This window comes from Xenopus laevis, chromosome 8L, assembly GCF_017654675.1.
Source record: "Xenopus laevis strain J_2021 chromosome 8L, Xenopus_laevis_v10.1, whole genome shotgun sequence".
Classification (NCBI taxonomy): domain Eukaryota; kingdom Metazoa; phylum Chordata; class Amphibia; order Anura; family Pipidae; genus Xenopus; species Xenopus laevis.
Window position 1 is genome coordinate 128,741,745 of NC_054385.1, and position 18,243 is coordinate 128,759,987.

The following is an 18,243-nucleotide window of genomic DNA, read 5'->3' on the forward strand; positions in this document are numbered from 1 at the left end:
TACAGAGGAAAAGAGTCGGAAGAAGAAGAAAATAATTCAAAACTATAAGTTAACATAGAGGAAGTCCTGAATTTATCTTTAGTTCTAAGGTGCATTTAGTCGGCCGAACCGAATCCTAATTTGCATATACAAATTAGGGATGGAGAGGAAAATCGTGGGCTTTTTGTCACAAACCAAGGAAGTAAAAAATGTTTTCCCCTTCCCACCCGTAGAGGGATATTCTGAGACAATTTTCAATTGGTTTTTATTTCTGTTTTTTTAGAGTTATTTAGCTTTTTATTCAGAAGCTTTCCCGTTTGGTTGCTATGGTCCAAATTCCCCTAGCAACCATGCATTGATTTGAATAAGAGACTGGAATATGAATAGGAGGGGCCTGAATAGAAAGATGAATAAAAATTAGCAATAACAATAAATGTGTAGCCTTAAAGAGCATTTGTATTTTAGAAAGGGTTATAAAAATATAAAAGGCAAATCATTTTAAAACTATAAAAAAAAAAAAAATTAAGACCAATTGAAAAGTTGCTTAGAATTGGCCATTTTATAACATACTAAAAGTTACCTTAAAGGTAACCACCCCTTTAAAGGGGCAGTTAACCCCTTAGTAAGAGTAATCTGAGATGTTACTTCCCTTGGGGACCTCTAACGGTCCCTCTAGTAGAACAAGTTGTGGTTCATCTTTAAGTTACATTTTAGTATGTTATAGAATGGCTAATTCTGATTAACTTTTACATTTTTTCTTTCTTACAGTTTTTTAAATTTTTTGACTTCGTCTTCTGACTCTTTCCAACTTTAAAATGGGGGTCACTGACCCCATCTAAAAACAAATGCCCTGTAAGCCTGCACATTTATTGTTATTACAACTTGTCATGCCTCGGTTTTCTATTTAGACCCTCCCCTAATTATATTCCAGTCTCTTATTCATATCAATGCATGGTTGCTGAGGTAATTTGGACCCTATCTATCATGGTTTGTATCAAGGTGTTGCTGCTGTTTCAGCCTTTCATTACCTATCCATTGTTCCCTGGCTGGGACATTAACTCACACACATTCACCTGATCCTTATATGTAGCCAACAGGGGGTGCAGCCAAGGGAGCTTGTTATGTCACTGGGCTCAACTGAGGGGCCACAAATATATAGGCCTGGGTCACATGCACAAGTAGGTCCCTTCCCATGTAAGGAAAACAACATGCCGATTGATTAATAAGTAGTTATTTTAGATCCATACCCTCACCCACATGTTGAATGCACAGCAACCTGTATGGCTAGTTATTCATTTTAAGGGATTTTTCCCCTTTGAGTCAACTTTTAGTATGAAGTAGAGAGTAATATTTTGATACAATTTGCAATTGGTTTTCATTTTTTATTATTTGTGTTTTTTTTAGTTATTTAGCTTTTCATTCAGCAGCTCTCCAGTTTGTAATTTCAGCCATATGGTTGCTAGGGGCCAAATTCCCCTAGCAACCATGCATTGATTTGAATAAGAGACTGGAATATGAATAGGAGAGGCCTGAATAGAAAGATGAGTAATCAAAAGTAACAATAACAATACATTTGTAGCCTTACAGAGCATTTGTTTTTAGATGGGGTCAGTGACCCCCCCCCCCCCATTTGAAAGCTGGAAAGAGTCAGAAGAAAAAGGCAAATCATTTAAAAACTATTAAAAAAAATAAATTATGAAGACCAATTACAAAGTTGCTTAGAATTGGCCATTCTATAACATACTAAACGTTACCTTGAAGGTGGAGTGCCCCTTTAAGTGCATGCTGCATAGTGTTGCCACCTGTTTAGCTTTGACTTGAACACTTAGGTTTTTCTAAGGCCTGTTTCGGCTCTCAACTTTCTGTTCGGTTTTCAGCCTTGTGAAAACAGAACAATTACCTGGCCAAATGAAAACCAATTAAATACCAAGATACTCACCTTGACCTGGCTCAGTTATTATGAAGTGCAGTTCATTTCTTGTTATTTAAGAAACAGAAATAAGCAAATCAATCAAAAATAAGAAATGTTTTTTCTAAATGAGCATTGCTGTATTTCAGAGCTTTCTGGATAACTGATTTCTGTATAATAGATCCCATACCTGTAGGTAAAGGGGGAACTTTCGTGAAAATGAAAATGTATAAGCTTCATCATACTGAAATAAGAAACTTTCTAAATACAATCAATTAAATATTCTGTATTGTTTCTGAAATAATCAAGTTTATCTTCACTATTCCTCTCTCAGCATCTGTTTCTCTTCATTCTGTCTTCATGCAGCAGTTGGGTGTCAGATATTCACTGACAGTTAGATCCAATATATCTTATAGGGGGCTTCTTTCCTAGCAGATGTATTAGAGCTCACTCAAATAACTGATTCCAGTACAAACAAAATCTAACAAAATAACTGCCTTTTGCACAAATTCTGCATGTAGAGAGACATGATGTCTGGTGAATTTAATAGAGTGACCTCTAATACATCTTCTATAGTGATGTGCGGGCTGACCCAATACCCGTGGGACCTGCGGGTCGGGCGGGTTCGGGTTGATCTCGCAGTGCTCCTCGCGGGTGGCGGGTTGAGCTCTTCTGCTCTCCCTGCCCATACCGTCAAATGCCGGCATCTGACTTCCGGGCTCCGGTTTTATAGCCTCGCGTCTGCTCACCCCGTGAAAACTGGACAGAAATCCAGCCAAAGTTGATTAGTTAGTAGAATCCAGGAGTCCAAAAGTTTTTATAAAGTAGTACAAAAATCTTTATTTACATCTTGTATAAAAAATAATAGCCTGGCGCGTTTCATGTCCCCACAGGACACCTAATCATAGGTTCTGTATTACTTTATAAAAACTTTTGGACTCCTGGATTCTATTAACTAATCCATTTTTTTTTTGGTGTTCCGGAATGGTGCCTGCTCGTTATTTTAGTTGTTTGTGTGTAGTTCCCCTTTGCTGAGGGTTTTGAGCATGAGCACCCGGACTCTGTGGAAAGCGGTTAGCTTGTCCCTATATCTAAAATGTCCATGGCCAGTTGTATATAAGTGATGTAATAACCCTGACCCAGCATCATAACTCCATGACATCATTGTGCCTGCCTCTGATGTCATCAGGCCCACCCCAAGATCACTGCTCCACCCCCCAAAGATATCTGCCACGCCCCTATTGTTCGGTTTTAGCCACGACAAAGGTGCCAACCTTAATGCTGCAGACTGAACTGATTTATGTGCAGCCATGCAGCTAGTATACCTCCCAACATTTTGGAAGTAAAAAGAGGGACAAAAAAATTTTTCCCGCACATAGCGCAGCAATTTGTTTGACCACACCCCTTACTGTGGCCACACCCCCTAATTACCATGTTTGTTTTACAAACTTTGGCAGGTTATGAAAGTTTGAAAATATTTCTCCTTATCTAAACTGTTTTTGTGTCTCAAAATTGTTACAAAGTATCTTATTTGCACCTGTTAGCTGTTCTGGGCTCTCTGCTAAAAGCCAATTAAGTGAGACACTTGGTTTCTTTTTCTGGCTGTTCAGTGCAGAGAAAAGAGGGACTTACCAGTACAAATGAGGGACTGCGGGTTGAGCTGTCAAAAGAGGGACTGTCCCTCCGAAAAAGGGACAGTTGGGAGGTATGAGCTAGGGTTGCCACCTATTCTGGAAATATATACCGGCCTTCCTATATATTTATCTTTTTTCCCTATTAATAACATTGGGATCAACCATCATTTTTACCGGCCAGGCCTGTAAAATACCAGCTGGGTGGCAACCCTACATGCAGCAGGCATCTAAATGAATAATGACTAATTAGCTCTGCAGGAGGACGTGGATTCAATAAGTGGCTGGCATTGAAGGGGTGAGTTGGCAAGCCTATGTACTGGAGGATTTGTGCATATCATAGACGAGTTGTGAGCAGAACTACTGCACATGAGCCACGCTCCCTTACTGGGCTGCTGCAAGTGCTGCTGTTGGCAGACAGTCCCTGGGCTGTATCATGTGATGTCAGAGGGAGGAGTCACTTTCCCAGACTGCACTGCTCAGGCTCACACTCTGTTCAGGTTAGTTTGTCGGCTGCTCCATGTGCATGAACTTGCAGGGGGGTTTCTTTTCTACAAGGACATTGGTTATTCATGTGTAGGTGTGTTTACTGATAGAAATAGAAATAATAACCCTGTTACTCACTATAATTTTGTACCCCAGGGCACTAATAGTCTTCTCTGCATAATAGTCTAAATATCCCTTTAAGATAGAGTAGACAGGACTTTATAAGCTTTCTCTTTAAGGGGATTGCTGGCCAGTACATAGGCAACAGAGTGAGTGCTAAAGAGACTGTAGTAGAGCCGACACCTGACCCAGACATGTATACGTGGCTATACATAACTCAGTGCAGCCTGCAGCGTGCAGCTAAATATAACTGAAGAGGCCAACTCACACACAAGGAGTAGTACATACTTGCTCCTTACCCATAGAGTCTGGAATCAAGCCTGAGACTGTGGTCAACACTGTTGCCTGTGCTGTGTGCAAGTTTGCATGGCTAGGGCCACACCATTCTACATGAGGGGTAGAGTGCAGTGGCCCATGGGAAATCAGATGACCTGACCTAAATAACCAGAGTGCAGAGGTGCTGGAGATAGGGTTGCCACCTCACCCCTTTAAAACCGAACACACGTGGAATCCACAGCAGCCTGCATGGCTAATTAGCAATTCATTTAGATACATGGCTGCACATAAATCCGTTCAGTCTGCAGCATGCATGTAAATTAATTGCTAATTAGCCATGCAGGCTGTGGATTCTATGTGTGTTTGGTTTTATAGGGGTGAGGTGGCAACCTTATCTGGAGATTATAGTGCAAACCAGCTGGAGGGGGGCAGGTTGTGTATCCGGATTGGTATCCTCTACATCCACATTGTCGGGGGCCCCCCCTTTCATTCTGTGTATGGCACCCTATAATTCTGGCCATATGACGGATAATTTGGATGCCCACTCTGGACGAATCAGCAGCCTGTGTGAAAGACACAAATTACATCTCATAGGGGCGACATACTGTTATTTGATATCCGGCCCTGGGGCCAAACACTCAGATCTGTCCTGTCACGTAAATGGCCATATCTGTACAATGAGTTTGAGTGGATCTTCTCATGTAGAGTGAACTTAAGAATACAGACCCCCAGATATTGTATGACTTCAAAAAGATTCCTTTTGTACTGTCTATAAGCACACGGGTTGGTAACCTGCTCTTTATTTCACACTGAAGCATTTTCTGGGCAGTGCCCAACTTTGGGGAATGACTCTGAGTCTGCTCTTCAGTTGGTCCTGGGTCACAACATCATGCCCACCCCTTGCACCATCCAGATCCTCCAAAGAAGTAAGAGAGGGTTCCACATGCCTATTGGATTAAAATAATATGAGCCCTAGTTTTTGTAGGAACCTAAAGACAAACAATTTTCTTTTGACCCCAAATATAAGCAGTTGTACGTAGAAAGGGCAATATAGACACAGTAAGACAATAGGATAAAATGCAGGTTCAGATGGTGATAGTAGGGCAAGATGGAGACATCAGGACATGATGGAGAGAGTAGGGTCAGATGGCAAGTGTAGGTCAAAATAGAGGCAGCAGAAGAAGATGGAAACTGGGCAAGATGTAGACAGTAGGGCTAGACAGTAACAGTAGGTCAAGATGGAGGCAGTAAGGGAAGATGGAGACAGCAGTACAAAATGGAGTAAGTCAAACAAGATAAAAACAGTAGACCAAGATGGATACAGAAGATGGTAAGAGCAGGTCGCGACAGATGCAGCAGAAGTAGATAGAAACAGGGCAAGATGTAGACAGTAGGGCTAGACAGTAGCAGTAGGTTCAGATGGGGACAGTACAGAAAGATGTCAACAATACAGAAAAATTACAGAGAAGTGAGAAAGTAGGCCAAGATGGCACCAGTAGGTCAAGATGGAGGCAGTATGGGAAGATGGAGACAGCAGGGCAAGATGGAGAAAGTTGAACAAGTTAAAGACAGTTGGCCAAGATGGATGCACAAGATGGCAAGAGTAGGTTAAGATGGAGGCAGCAGAAGAAGATGGAAACTAGTGCAAGAAGGAGACCGTAGAGCTAGACAGTAACAGTAGGACAAGATGGAAACATAAGGGCAAGATGGTGGCTCTAAGGCAAACCGGCAACAGTAAGTCAAGATGGAGGCAGTTTGTTAAGATTGCCGACAGTAGGATAAGATGCAGAGAGTAACCATTTAGTTCATTGTTGTCCAAGCTATGGTGCATTATTTTTTCTTGAAGAACAACTGCAGGTCTATAGAACAGAAACTATTTTTGGTCTAGGCCCCACCACTTCTATAGATAGCGCTGGAATTGCCCTATGGAGAAACTTGGGGAGGAATTTTGTGTAAGCTTACTCTGAGGGTAGCTCATCTAACCCCCTGTATATAAATGCTACCCTATTATTTGTGCCTTGCCTTCTACTTACAGAAATGCCTCCAGTTCCACCTCATAATTTCTCCTGGGTGGAGCCCGGTCTATTGGCTGGCATGGCGATGCCAAGACTCCCCGCCCACTATGAGTACCTGTATGAAAATGGCATCCGACACCTGATAACGCTGACAGAGCACAAGCCACCCTATCACGACACGTGCCCTGGTATCACTTTACACCGAATCCGCATCCAGGATTTTTGTGCTCCCAGCCTAGAACAGATCAAGAATTTCCTCAAGATTGTGGATGATGCCAAATCTAAGGGAGAGGTAAGGCAGGTGCATTATGGGTAACAAAAGAGAGGCAATCAATCTTTCTGCTACTGTCCCCCCCACCAATCCCTGTTTTCCTTCCAGGCAGTAGGGGTGCACTGCTTACATGGCTTTGGGAGGACAGGTACCATGTTGGCTTGCTACTTGGTGAAGGTCAGGAAGATCACCGGTGTCGATGCCATCAACGAGATTCGGTGTCTCCGTCGGGGCTCCATAGAAACGAATGAGCAGGAAAAGGCCATCATACAGTTCCACCACCACATCAAGTGACCTGCTGTGCTATGTCCAGTCGCCCAATGACTTGGAGAACCCATTTCTTTGCTCATCTTCTTCATCCCTGAGGTCAATAGGAGCTTTAGACTTCTACTGTGCATGTGTTTGTATTTAATGTATCTCAAGTATATCTAGAATGTTGGTGGAAGCTTGCCAGATACTCCTCCAGTTGCCCACAACTCAATGGGGGGGGGAATGGGGCATTACTATAGTGTTGGTGATAGTGGGGACACCTGGCATGTGTTTCTTCATCCAAGAGGTCAATGGGAGCTTTAGACTTCTACTGTGCATGTGTTTGTATTTAATGTATCTCAAGTATATCTAGAATGTCGGTGGAAGGTTCTCCAGTTGCTCCCAACTCAACGGGGGAAATGGGGCATTACTATAGCAAAGTGTTGGTGATGGTGGGGGCACCTGACCTGTGTTTGGGGATGAAATGAGGGGTTGGTTTCTTACCAGAAATCCCGGTCTATTCCTTGAATATGCGAGGAACCCTTTGGAGTGTTGTATGGATCAGCGCCCCAAGGAAATAGACACAGGAATGATTTCCAATGAATCCGATGAAGATCATTAATTGTTTGATGCTGATTGGGTTTCTAAACATGGAGTAAAATGTTCAGATCCTATTGCCTTATCCAAGTGATGAATAGCTCTTCAGCCAAGGTTCTGCTACTCTCAACCCAAGAGCTGTTGATGTCACCAGAGGGATGGGATATTGGTGATGATGTCATCGAGGGAGGGACCAGCATCTGGAGTGGTTTGTTCTAAACCCACCGGATCCACCTTGGGTTTCAGGACAACCTTCTTGTTTCTTATTGGTAGTCAAAAACTCATTAAAAAGCATTATGGGAGCTGTAGTCCAGCAAATTCTTAAAGTGACACTGACGTCTCCAGAGCCAGCCAATAACTTGCAGAACTATACGTTTATAACCCCTTTTCTTTTATTGATTCTAAAAGTCACCAGTTTGCTCGATTTTCACTTATTCGCCAGAAAATAAATCACATTTATAATAAAGTGTCTCAAGGGCATAGGCAGGGGGTGATTTTCATGTGTATGGGGGGAGGGGGTAATTAAAGGCAACTGGAAAGACCAAGGAAAGAGGTGCAACACTGTTATAAACTGTTTAGTCTGTATGGCAGCTTCTACTGATAAATTATAGTTGTGTAAAACAAATGTTATTTTGATTTAATACTCATGAGCAGAGGAGAAAAGACACTGATAAAGTTATAAAAACCCATGCAAATAATTGTCACTTTTCATATAATAAAAATAGAATTTTGCCCACTAAGCTGCAATATCCCAGCGGCCACCAGGGGGAGCAGCGCAATGATCTGCCAATGGAAAGAAAGAAGTGGGGAATATAACATGAAGTGAGCAGGCGTCTGATTGGCTCCAGCTGCTGCTGCTATGATGGGATGAAAGTAGAGGGCTGATCTGGCAGCTCGTGCTCTCATTGGTTGTTGCTGTGGAAACAAGAGGCGCTTGATTGAAAGAGTGGGCGGGGCCGGGAGAGGGAGCCCTCCTACTATTATGTTTGCAAGTTGCAGGCTGGCAGGGAGTTGTGGCTGGAGCAGAGAGTGAGGGAGACACAAGGCTGGAGAGGAGGAGGATCAGCATCATTGACACCTGTGCTGGGAGCTCACAGGCTGCTGGAGGGAAGCTACAGGTGCTGCTTTACCTGAGGCTCCAGGAGGGGCCCCCCAGCAGAGAGAAGGCAGTTGTGGGGTGCAGCAGGGCCAGCATGAGGGACTCTGGGAGTCTGTGAGAGTTGGATACAAATCAAGGGATTCTCCTCCAGTCCCTGTCAACAGGTAGTGGCTCATCTGTGCAGCCCCCCAGCCCTCAGCCTGGAGACCAGCGTACCGGGGGGTGGGGGTCCCCTCAATCCATCACTCTTTTCCTGCACTCGCCATGGGAGCTGACGATTAAGGTAAGGGCTTAATGTTTCACTGCAACTCCCAGCATGCTCCTGCGGCCCACAGGTGATGCTGGGAGTTTGTTGTCGCCCAACAACTGCACAGTGGCCTTCCTCCTATTTGAGTGTCATTTTCTCCTTTGTCGTCATACAGAGGCTGATGGGTAGTGCAGTCCTGCATTAACCCCTTGCTTAACAGCTCAATAGTTGGGCACCTCATTAATGACGGGGGTCCTTCCTTAACCCTTGGCTCTGTGATCTAGAGGGTTAACCGACAGCCCCGTATGTGAGTGTCGGGTGCCTGTAAATATTGATATCGCACCCCCAATGTTGTGATCGCACTTCCTCGTATGGTGAATGTGAAATGAGTCCGTATTGAAGGTAAAGGCGAGGAACCCACCCCCAGCGTGCGGGAAACAAAGGGCAACTGAGCCTCATTCATAATATATATATATATATATATATATATATATATATGGGGTGTCGTACAGAGCTGACCCCCCCATATACCTACCCTGCTACTGATAGTAAGTGGCCTGAGCAATCCATAGGGTAACCCCGCTTGTGTCCATAACGTTTGCTGACGCCATATTAATGTTGTAGATATTCTTTATCTGTTATTCATAAAAGGGCTCCGGGGCCACTCCTTTTATTTAGGGGGGACAAAAATAAACATGTGCCCTTTAATTCAGCAGGGTGTAGGATCAGGGGGGGGAATCGGCATCCCCAGTGGGCCAAAGAGCTTACAATCTAGGTAGCGAATGGGTGGCAGATTCAAGGTCACAGGGAATTAAGTATCCTGGGGGCAATTAGAGGCACAATAGCCCCCACCAATGTTTGTATTCACCTGCCTGTGTGGGGGGCTATAAATACCCCTCGTTGCTTTGTGCCCAGTCACATTTACGACTACGGGGGGACAATTTAGTTGGGGGTAAGCGGGCATTTGGGTGGGGATGAAAATAAATAGGAAAAGAACCTTCGTCTTCGTGCGAATGGGATATTAAAAGCGCTATATCTGTCCCCCCAACCCTCCAGCCTTTATTATGTATTGCGTTCCCTGTTAGTGCGATGGGGACAGGGGGTCCGCCCTAAGCCCCCCTGTAGAACACCCACATGATGCAGACACAAGCGCAGGAGAGACGGGGTCGGGCAGGGGCCACACCAAACTGCCGCCTCCTGTGTTGATTTTGGGGGGGGTGTCTTTGAAAAGCAACGGGGTGCAACATTTGTGTATGAAAACAAATGGCTGGTGGGGACTGACGGGACGGCGGCCCCCCTTATTAACACCTCGGCTGCCAGAGCGTCTTCCTCTCTGTGAATTCCCCGGCTGAGCCAGGAGCCGGCCCTATATTTCATCCACCTGCTATAAGTCCTTGTGTGATCTCTGGCCTCCCTGTTCCTTCCTACCATCTCAGCAGGGCGGCCCTTCCACTCAACAACAAGAATTCAGTGGTGCAACTTTGCCTTTTGCCCAAGTTAATGAGCTTTGTGGTACTAATTCGGATATAAGAGCGAAGGCCTGACCTGGGCTCCCTGTCACTGGAAATCCGATGGGAGAGGCTGAAAGAGTCTTTGATGTAAGGGGAGAGGGACAGAGATGGGCCGTGATAACATGTTAGAGTTTAAACCTGTCTGTCTGGGGATGCTGGGATTGGTAGTTTAACAAGAGTCGTAGAGTAAGATACAGAATATTCTGTAGGAATTCCTTGGAGCCAGGTAACTGCAATCCGCCTATAACTAGAGCCCTAATGGGACTTAATAACACTGTATATATATAAATGACATCAGAACTCACTGTTTATAACTGATGACATCAGAACTCGCAGAATATCTTGTAAATTATATTCTTTTTAACGGTGAGTTCTGATGTCATTTCTGTCACATGACTCACTGAAACTTGTGTATTATAATAAATAAAGTACCCCCAGTTGCAAAATATGAGGATATTAGAAGTTACCTCGGAGTTCCATGACCTGTATAAAAACACTCGGCCTTCGGCCGCGTACTTTTATATGGTCATGAAACTCCTCGGTATCTTATAATATCCTTATTTATTTCCCTGAGTTATACAGGGAACTCTGAGTATCACTACTGTATAATAAGGGATAATGTACCCCCTACTGTAAATGATAAGGATATCAGAAGTCACTGAGGGGTTGTTCTGTGACCATATAAAGGCACAAGGCTGCAGGCTGAGTTATACAGGGAACTCTGAGTATCACTCATGTATTATAAGGGATAATGTACCCCCTACTGTAAATGATAAGGATATTAGAAGTCACTGAGTGGTTGTTCTGTGACCATATAAAGGCACAAGGCTGCAGGCTGAGTTATACAGGGAACTCTGAGTATCACTCATGTATTATAAGGGATAATGTACCCCCTACTGTAAATGATAAGGATATTAGAAGTCACTGAGGGTTGATCTTATAAAGACCATACAATGGCAGTACATGGCACATTACCCTGTATAAATATTATTCCTTGTAAAATGATATGGCTAATAATGGCTCCCAGAATCCCCCTTCGGTTGACAGGATTTGGGCCAAATGGGAATCAGCCAGAAAGGATATCCTGCTCAGTGAGTAGCAATACAGTCCGACAGATACTGTGACACTCAGTCCCTGACTCTGGATCATAGGGAGGTTCTTTATCTCTGTCCCTGTCATGAGGGGACCCTGTGTTGGTGGTTCTGGGGTACTGAGCCCTATGCAGAGACAGCTACCTTTATGAGCTGAATGTTGAGAGTTTTTTTCCCTATTACAGCTTGACCACACCAGGTATATAAATATGGGGGACCCCTGAAAAACATGGGACAGTTGGTGAGGTGCCTATGTACAGTAGCTCACTGACAGGGTTTCCCGCCATAATCTTGTACTGAGGCCTGCAGTCCTCTGAATACCCATACACCCTTCTCATGAGGAGGCTCTGAGAGAAAAATTTGGGATGTGTGGGTCACATGGTCCTGTCACATGGGACTATAGATGCTCCCAGACAGGATCACACTCATACCCCAATTGCTCCAGTTATCTTTCACCTCAGTAAAATGCTTTTCTAACAGGCAGGTTCCTTATCGTATCACTAGGGGGTGCAGAAACAAGGGACACACTCCTTTGGGGACCCCACACTTTCTGTCTCCACACACCTTTCGTTCTTTGAATGGAGCTTCCCATTCCTGCTAATGTCTGTCACAGTGAGTGCTGAATTCAATTCATTTTCCTTTTTTGAATCCATTCTACATTAGTAACTCTACTCCCCACTCACATGATTCTGCCCCAAATTCATCTGTGTTGGATTTGCTCGCCCACATGACACGAGCTTTCCGAGCCAAGGACACAGCCTGTTTAAATTACCTTATTCCCGGAATATTAAATGTCCTGGACAGTTTCTTCCCAACTGCCCTCAAAATCCCTTTTTTTGTGGTTTTCGCTCCTTTTAAAAGTTTTTTGTTCATTTGGAAAGAGAAAAGTTTGATCTCTTAGGAAATCATTAGATTCAGAAGAGACAGAGCTGAAGCCAATTAATGGCACTGGCATGTCGCTTTTCTGTATTGCGGTGTAATAACTGGCGGGAACCTAATGCATCGCAATTCAGTGGGTACGGAAAATATGGGGAAACGCAGGAAATGAGACCATCGGATTTCTCTGGTTTGTGACTTTATTTGTTATTTTTGGTGACAGGATAAAGGCTGGGACTGGATTTATGCTTCAATCCATTAGTCCTCACACCAAAACTAGTTTATTTTGAATAGTAGAATGGGCTGTCTGGGGGAATCTGATCCCCTTTGTAAGCTGCAGTCCTGCCCTGCTTTATGGCAGCTGAGATTCTAGCTATCTGTATAACAGAACATTCTGTCCCAGTGGCTGCACAGATCCTATCTGATCCCCATTGTAAGCAGCAGTCCTGTCCTGCTTTATGGCAGCTGAGATTCTAGCTATCTGTATAACAGAGCATTCTGTCCCAGTGGCTGCACAGATCCTATCTGATCCCCATTGTAAGCAGCAGTCCTGCCCTGCTTTATGGCAGCTGAGATTCTAGCTATCTGTATAACAGAGCATTCTGTCCCAGTGGCTGCACAGATCCTATCTGATCCCCATTGTAAGCAGCAGTCCTGTCCTGCTTTATGGCACATGAGATTCTAGCTATCTGTATAACAGAGCATTCTGTCCCAGTGGCTGCACAGATCCTATCTGATCCCCATTGTAAGCAGCAGTCCTGCCCTGCTTTATGGCACATGAGATTCTAGCTATCTGTATAACAGAGCAGATCAGATGCAATTTGAGTGTAGCACTGGCCAGATATGGGATGACTTTGACAAAGTTGGCCAGCTTAAATATATTGCAATATATGGACAAACAATCCCAGTTTTGTTTAAAGGGTAAGGCATTTTTAGTAGCTATATGCACAAAATGTCTCAATGCCTCAAATGTATTGATAATGGGTTGAGTGCAGAAGACCTTGTATTTGTGTGTGTGTGTGTGTGTATATATATATATATATATATATATATATATATATATATATATATATATATATATATATATATATATATATATATATAAAATCACAGACTGGAAGGAATGGGCTTGGCTTAATCTGCTAGACTAAATGGGGCTTTGATGACTGACGGTTTGACCTGCCGTGCAACCTTCTTCAGGAGGATTTAATAAATATCTCGTCTCACCAGGAAGCACATCCAGTTTTCTGTTTATTGTCATTATTGTAAGAAAATGAGTGGGTGGGTGGGGCGGCTCGTTTATCTGAAAGTAATTGTATAGGGCTGGCAAATATGCAGCCACCAACTTTCAACATAGCACGGGAACAATACAGAACCGGTTCCTGTTAGGTGGCTCATCACAGGCGAGCGTATTGCCTCAGTAACTTGACGCTCTCTTATTCTAATAACCCATAAGTAACCCTGCCCCTTTATGTCTGCATACTGCATGATAGAGACATTGCACAAGTGTCATTGGGTGCAACTGTCAACCCACGACAAGTAACTCCTCTGAAGGCCAATAGTCTTGTTGTTTAAAGGGAACCCTCAGGTACTCGACCCGCTGTAAAACTTTATCACACTGAGCAGACCATGTGCTTATTAATTGGCAGTATAGAACATCCTTTACTTTAATCTGTATTTATAAGTAGGGACGGGAGCTGCCATAGTGTTTATGAGGAAGTGCAATATGAGGGTTTAGCTGCACAACACACGGCCAGATCGCACATGGGAGAGAAATACCTCGCGTTGCTGTTTGTTGGCTGCTATGGAGTCAGGCACTTTATTCCACAGATGGGCAGTTTATGGGTAGGACTGACCAAATATTGACTCTCAGCTCCGAGAAGACGTGCCGGATTGCTTTCCCCTCCCCGGGCGAGTCGCAACTCTAAATCTTCTCTGTTTTATTTAACAGGACCCGAGTGACTCCTGAACACCCAAAGAATTGGATATTATTCTCGGAGATGATCACGATGCAGCATCTGTAAATCTCAGCAAAGAACATATCACGGGGCCCCGGAGTCCATAAACGCTTTTGGGGGGAAGCTTTTATACTTTTATATCGGAAACATGAATTGTGGGTGCTGGCCGGGGACAGACTGATATTCCGTAGCCTTTTCGTTTTTGGAGTATATTCGGACCGTTCGGAGGGAGATTGGGCTTACCGTTGGGGTCTCCGAATGCTGCAAAAAAGGCTTGGTGTAATTCCTGTCGCTGGCAGATCTGTGCTATGCATTGGCGCCTCTGTATTATTGTCCTTATCCTCTTCTTCAGCTGTATTAACGGTAAGTTGGGTCTGCTCTTCTGAGGGCTTGTCTAAGTGCTAGCTATCTGTATATCAGAGCTGTCCCAGCGGCTGCACAGATCCTATCTGATCCCCATTGTAAGCAGCAGTCCTGTCCTGCTTTATGGCAGCTGAGATTCTAGCTATCTGTATAACAGAGCATTCTGTCCCTGCACAGATCCTATCTGATCCCCATTGTAAGCAGCAGTTCTGCCCTGCTTTATGGCAGCTGAGATTCTAGCTATCTGTATAACAGAACATTCTGTCCCAGTGGCTGCACAGATCCTATCTGATCCCCATTGTAAGCAGCAGTCCTGCCCTGCTTTATGGCAGCTGAGATTCTAGCTATCTGTATAACATCATTCTGACCCAGTGACTGCACAGATCCTATCTGATCCCCATTGTAAGCAGCAGTCCTGCCCTGCTTTATGGCTGAGATTCTAGCTATCTGTATAACAGAGCATTCTGTCCCAGTGGCTGCACAGATCCTTTCTGATCCCCATTGTAAGCAGCAGTCCTGCCCTGCTTTATGGCTTGAAGTATTTAAGGTCCATGAGCTCTTTTAACTGGTCGAGTAGGAACAATGTTACACTGAACTCCAATTATACCCTGCTGTGCGTTACATTTGCCTCTCAATTGGACAACAGGAGCCATTCCTCTTCTGAATGACTTTATTGTGAGTTACAGCAGTATCTTAGCCTCGTTTAACGGGAGTCTAGAAGTTAAACCAATGGAGCGTGAAAGCCCAGACCCTGCCTTCCCACCTGTATGTCTGTCAGTGACCCTTGACCCAGTGCACCTGCTTTTCCAGAATTAATCCCCGACAGCCTGTGGCTATTTAATGAATAGAGGTTTAGTTTGCCTTATATCCTGCTGGGTGCCCCTATGTATAGTGCTGGGCACATTGTTTGATTAAAGGACTGGAAATTCTTGTTTACTGGGCTCTGTGTACTTTTTGTTTCTTACATTAATGCCTGTTTTAAGTTGTAAGCTCTGTTGCCCACAACAATCTACAATCTATAGTTACCTATACCACAATAGCTATGAATATAAACCATTTTTAGTTCACAAGAACTGAAATAAGAAATGATAGCAAGCTCTTTGGAACAAAAAACCTTATTTTTTTAATAAATTGTATGCTCCTAGGGTCTCTATCTCCTGCTCTGCCTGCAGTCATTCAATTGTTGCTGAAATATAACGTCCAGTACCCCAACCTTAATTTATTTTTGATTGGCTGCTGTACAATATTAGTCATTCTAATTCTCCTATCCGATGAAAGGGCTGTTGTAGTTGTATAAGTGGACACCCTCCCCCCAAAGAGCTTGCCATCTAAATGTATAAGGGGAGTCCCTGCACAAAGGAGCCATGCAGTCGATTTATTGGGCGGCCCTCTCTAAGGATTTTTTGTTTGAAATACAGTTTTTAAAGGGGACACCATCTCAATCCACATTTAGTGGTATAATGGGAGACACTTGGGAGTCGTGTAGTTGTATAAGGAGAAGAAACTGACCCATGGAGCTTGACCTCTAGTTATGTTTGTGGAAACCTGTCCCAGTCAGCTTTCCATATAGTATAAAGAGAGACTAGCTCCCAAGATTTAGTTGTATAATAGAAGATCCACCTACAAGGAGTTTACCATTGAATTGCACAAGAAAAAAACCATGTTCTTTGTGGCTTATCAGCTAGGAACTTGGTTTCCATGTTGTGCCATTCCAAAATGCAATTGGAAGCAGTCTATCCCTTTCCTTAAACTGGCCACAGCCGCAAAGTCGTACGATCGGACTTTCCCATCTCCCGACCTGCCCCTAACCATTAAGATCAAAGTCTTACCATTCAGATCAAATAAAGTAGTTAAAGAACAGATCAGCTGATGTTCTGCCCCTGACAGCAATGTCCAACCAAAGTTACTGACAGTCTCCCTCTGAAAATCGTACGATCGGCAATACACGCAGAGATATTATCGGCAGCCGACAGAAATTTTCTAACCTGTCCAAACGACCGATCTTCCCCGGACGAAAAATGTCGGGACTCTCGACACACGGTCCGAAAATTGTACGAATCCTCGATTCGTACGATTGGATCTTTGCGTCTATGGCCAGCTTTAGTCTTGTTTCTGACTCTTGACACAATGTAGCTCAATGTCGGAACCAGTGAGGCAGTGCAGCAAGTCAGACAATTAATTTATATAGGGCTGGGGCTTAGAATGATATTTTCTTTCATGAGTCGGAAACAGAAAGAAGCAGTTGCTGGGTATGTGTGTGTATGTTTGCTGAACTGTACATTAGCCATATCTGATTGATTCCCGGCTGTGCTACCAATGGAGGAAAGCACCCAACTTCCTGCTCACTCACTACAAACAGTAACCAGGCTGATACGCTTTAAAGAGAAAGTCTGGGTTTGTTTCAGAAAGAGGTTTATATTGCCCTTTTCCACTAAATATACAGGGGCAGTGGAGTCTATTGCCCTGGGTGGGCTAGGTAACATTCAAAACCACAAAAAAAATGTGACTTAATAAAAAGACCAATTGCAAATCCTTTTGTGAGTTAACCCATTGTCTGTTTCCCATGCAGGCGCTATCCAATCAGACTCCCAGACTGTAGTTGGACGTGTAGGAGAGAGCACGGTGCTGGGGTGCAGCCTCCTCCACCAGGACGCGGGGCGCCCTCCTCTCTATGTCATCGAGTGGGTGCGCTTTGGATTTATGCTCCCCATCTTCATCAAGTTCGGTCTGTACTCGCCCCGCGTGGATCCCCAGTATTTAGGTGAGTGTGTGGGTATATCGCTGGGGCCTTTGGGGTAACCTGCCTTGTTGTTCTGCGCGGGTCCACAATCAGAAGCATGTTCCTGCTACCTGACCTGCAATAGGCCAACTAACCTTCTGACCCGGGGGACAAGCAAAACCGGAAGTGATGTCACATTTGCCCAGAAGTGACGTCACTCTGGTGCCGACTCTTCCCAAAAAAACTGGAAGAAACACAATGGTGGGAGGGATCAAGCCCGCACCTTTGTTGGGTAACCAATCAGGTTACCTGCGGATAGGGTTGCCATCCGGCCGGTATTTTACCGGCCTAGCCGGTAAAACACCTGCCAAGGCAGGGGATGGTATTACAAATTTACCGGCAACGTAGTTGCCTGTAATTTGTAATACCCTTAAGAAGAAGCCCTTGACCCGCCCCCAATTCGCTCAGTACTTTCTTTTTTCAGGTTTCTGTCCATCGCGTGTGTTGCTCCACCCCCTTTTCCATTGCTAAGCGTGACTCCATGCCTTTTACATCACGCCCCACCCCTATTTGTTTCTGCCCCCCCACCGGCCGGTAAATTTTTTTTAGAATAGGTGGCAACCCTACCCGCGGCTGCCCTCACAGCCAAGCAATCGGGGACTTTTTACCTGAATCCCGACCAATTTGCGGGTATTCCGCGGGTCTCTACTGTGAAGTTAAAGTGTTAGTTGCCCTTTACCTCTGGCTATGTAAGTAAAGGTGGCCATACACCTTAACCTGATATTCCCACCATCGGGTTAATCCAATCGTTCTGCCCTAGGGCCAAATGAACGGATTATAATGCTG

At 44.3% G+C, this 18,243-nt stretch overlaps 2 protein-coding genes across 4 annotated transcripts in view; both read left to right on the forward strand.

Annotated features, from left to right (window-relative positions):
* The first annotated feature begins 3,965 nt into the window (after positions 1-3,965).
* Positions 3,966-8,222, forward strand: dusp23.L (dual specificity phosphatase 23 L homeolog). 2 transcript variants are annotated; one of them, NM_001095012.2, is given in 3 exon segments: positions 3,966-4,019; positions 6,437-6,708; positions 6,796-8,222. In NM_001095012.2, coding segments are annotated over 2 exon segments (456 nt in total). In that variant the 5' UTR covers positions 3,966-4,019; positions 6,437-6,438; the 3' UTR covers positions 6,982-8,222.
* Positions 8,223-8,357: 135 nt separating this feature from the next.
* Positions 8,358-18,243, forward strand: part of igsf9.L (immunoglobulin superfamily member 9 L homeolog) — a 58,616-nt gene continuing 48,730 nt past the window's right edge. The window contains exons 1-3 of one of the 2 annotated variants that reach the window (XM_018231513.2): positions 8,358-8,915; positions 14,309-14,678; positions 17,248-17,439. In XM_018231513.2, the coding sequence (XP_018087002.1) occupies positions 14,624-14,678; positions 17,248-17,439 (247 nt within the window). In that variant the 5' untranslated portion in view covers positions 8,358-8,915; positions 14,309-14,623. Of the gene's footprint in view, positions 8,916-13,658; positions 13,946-14,308; positions 14,679-17,247; positions 17,440-18,243 lie in introns of those variants that run through there. The other variant, XM_018231514.2, reaches the window with a different exon arrangement.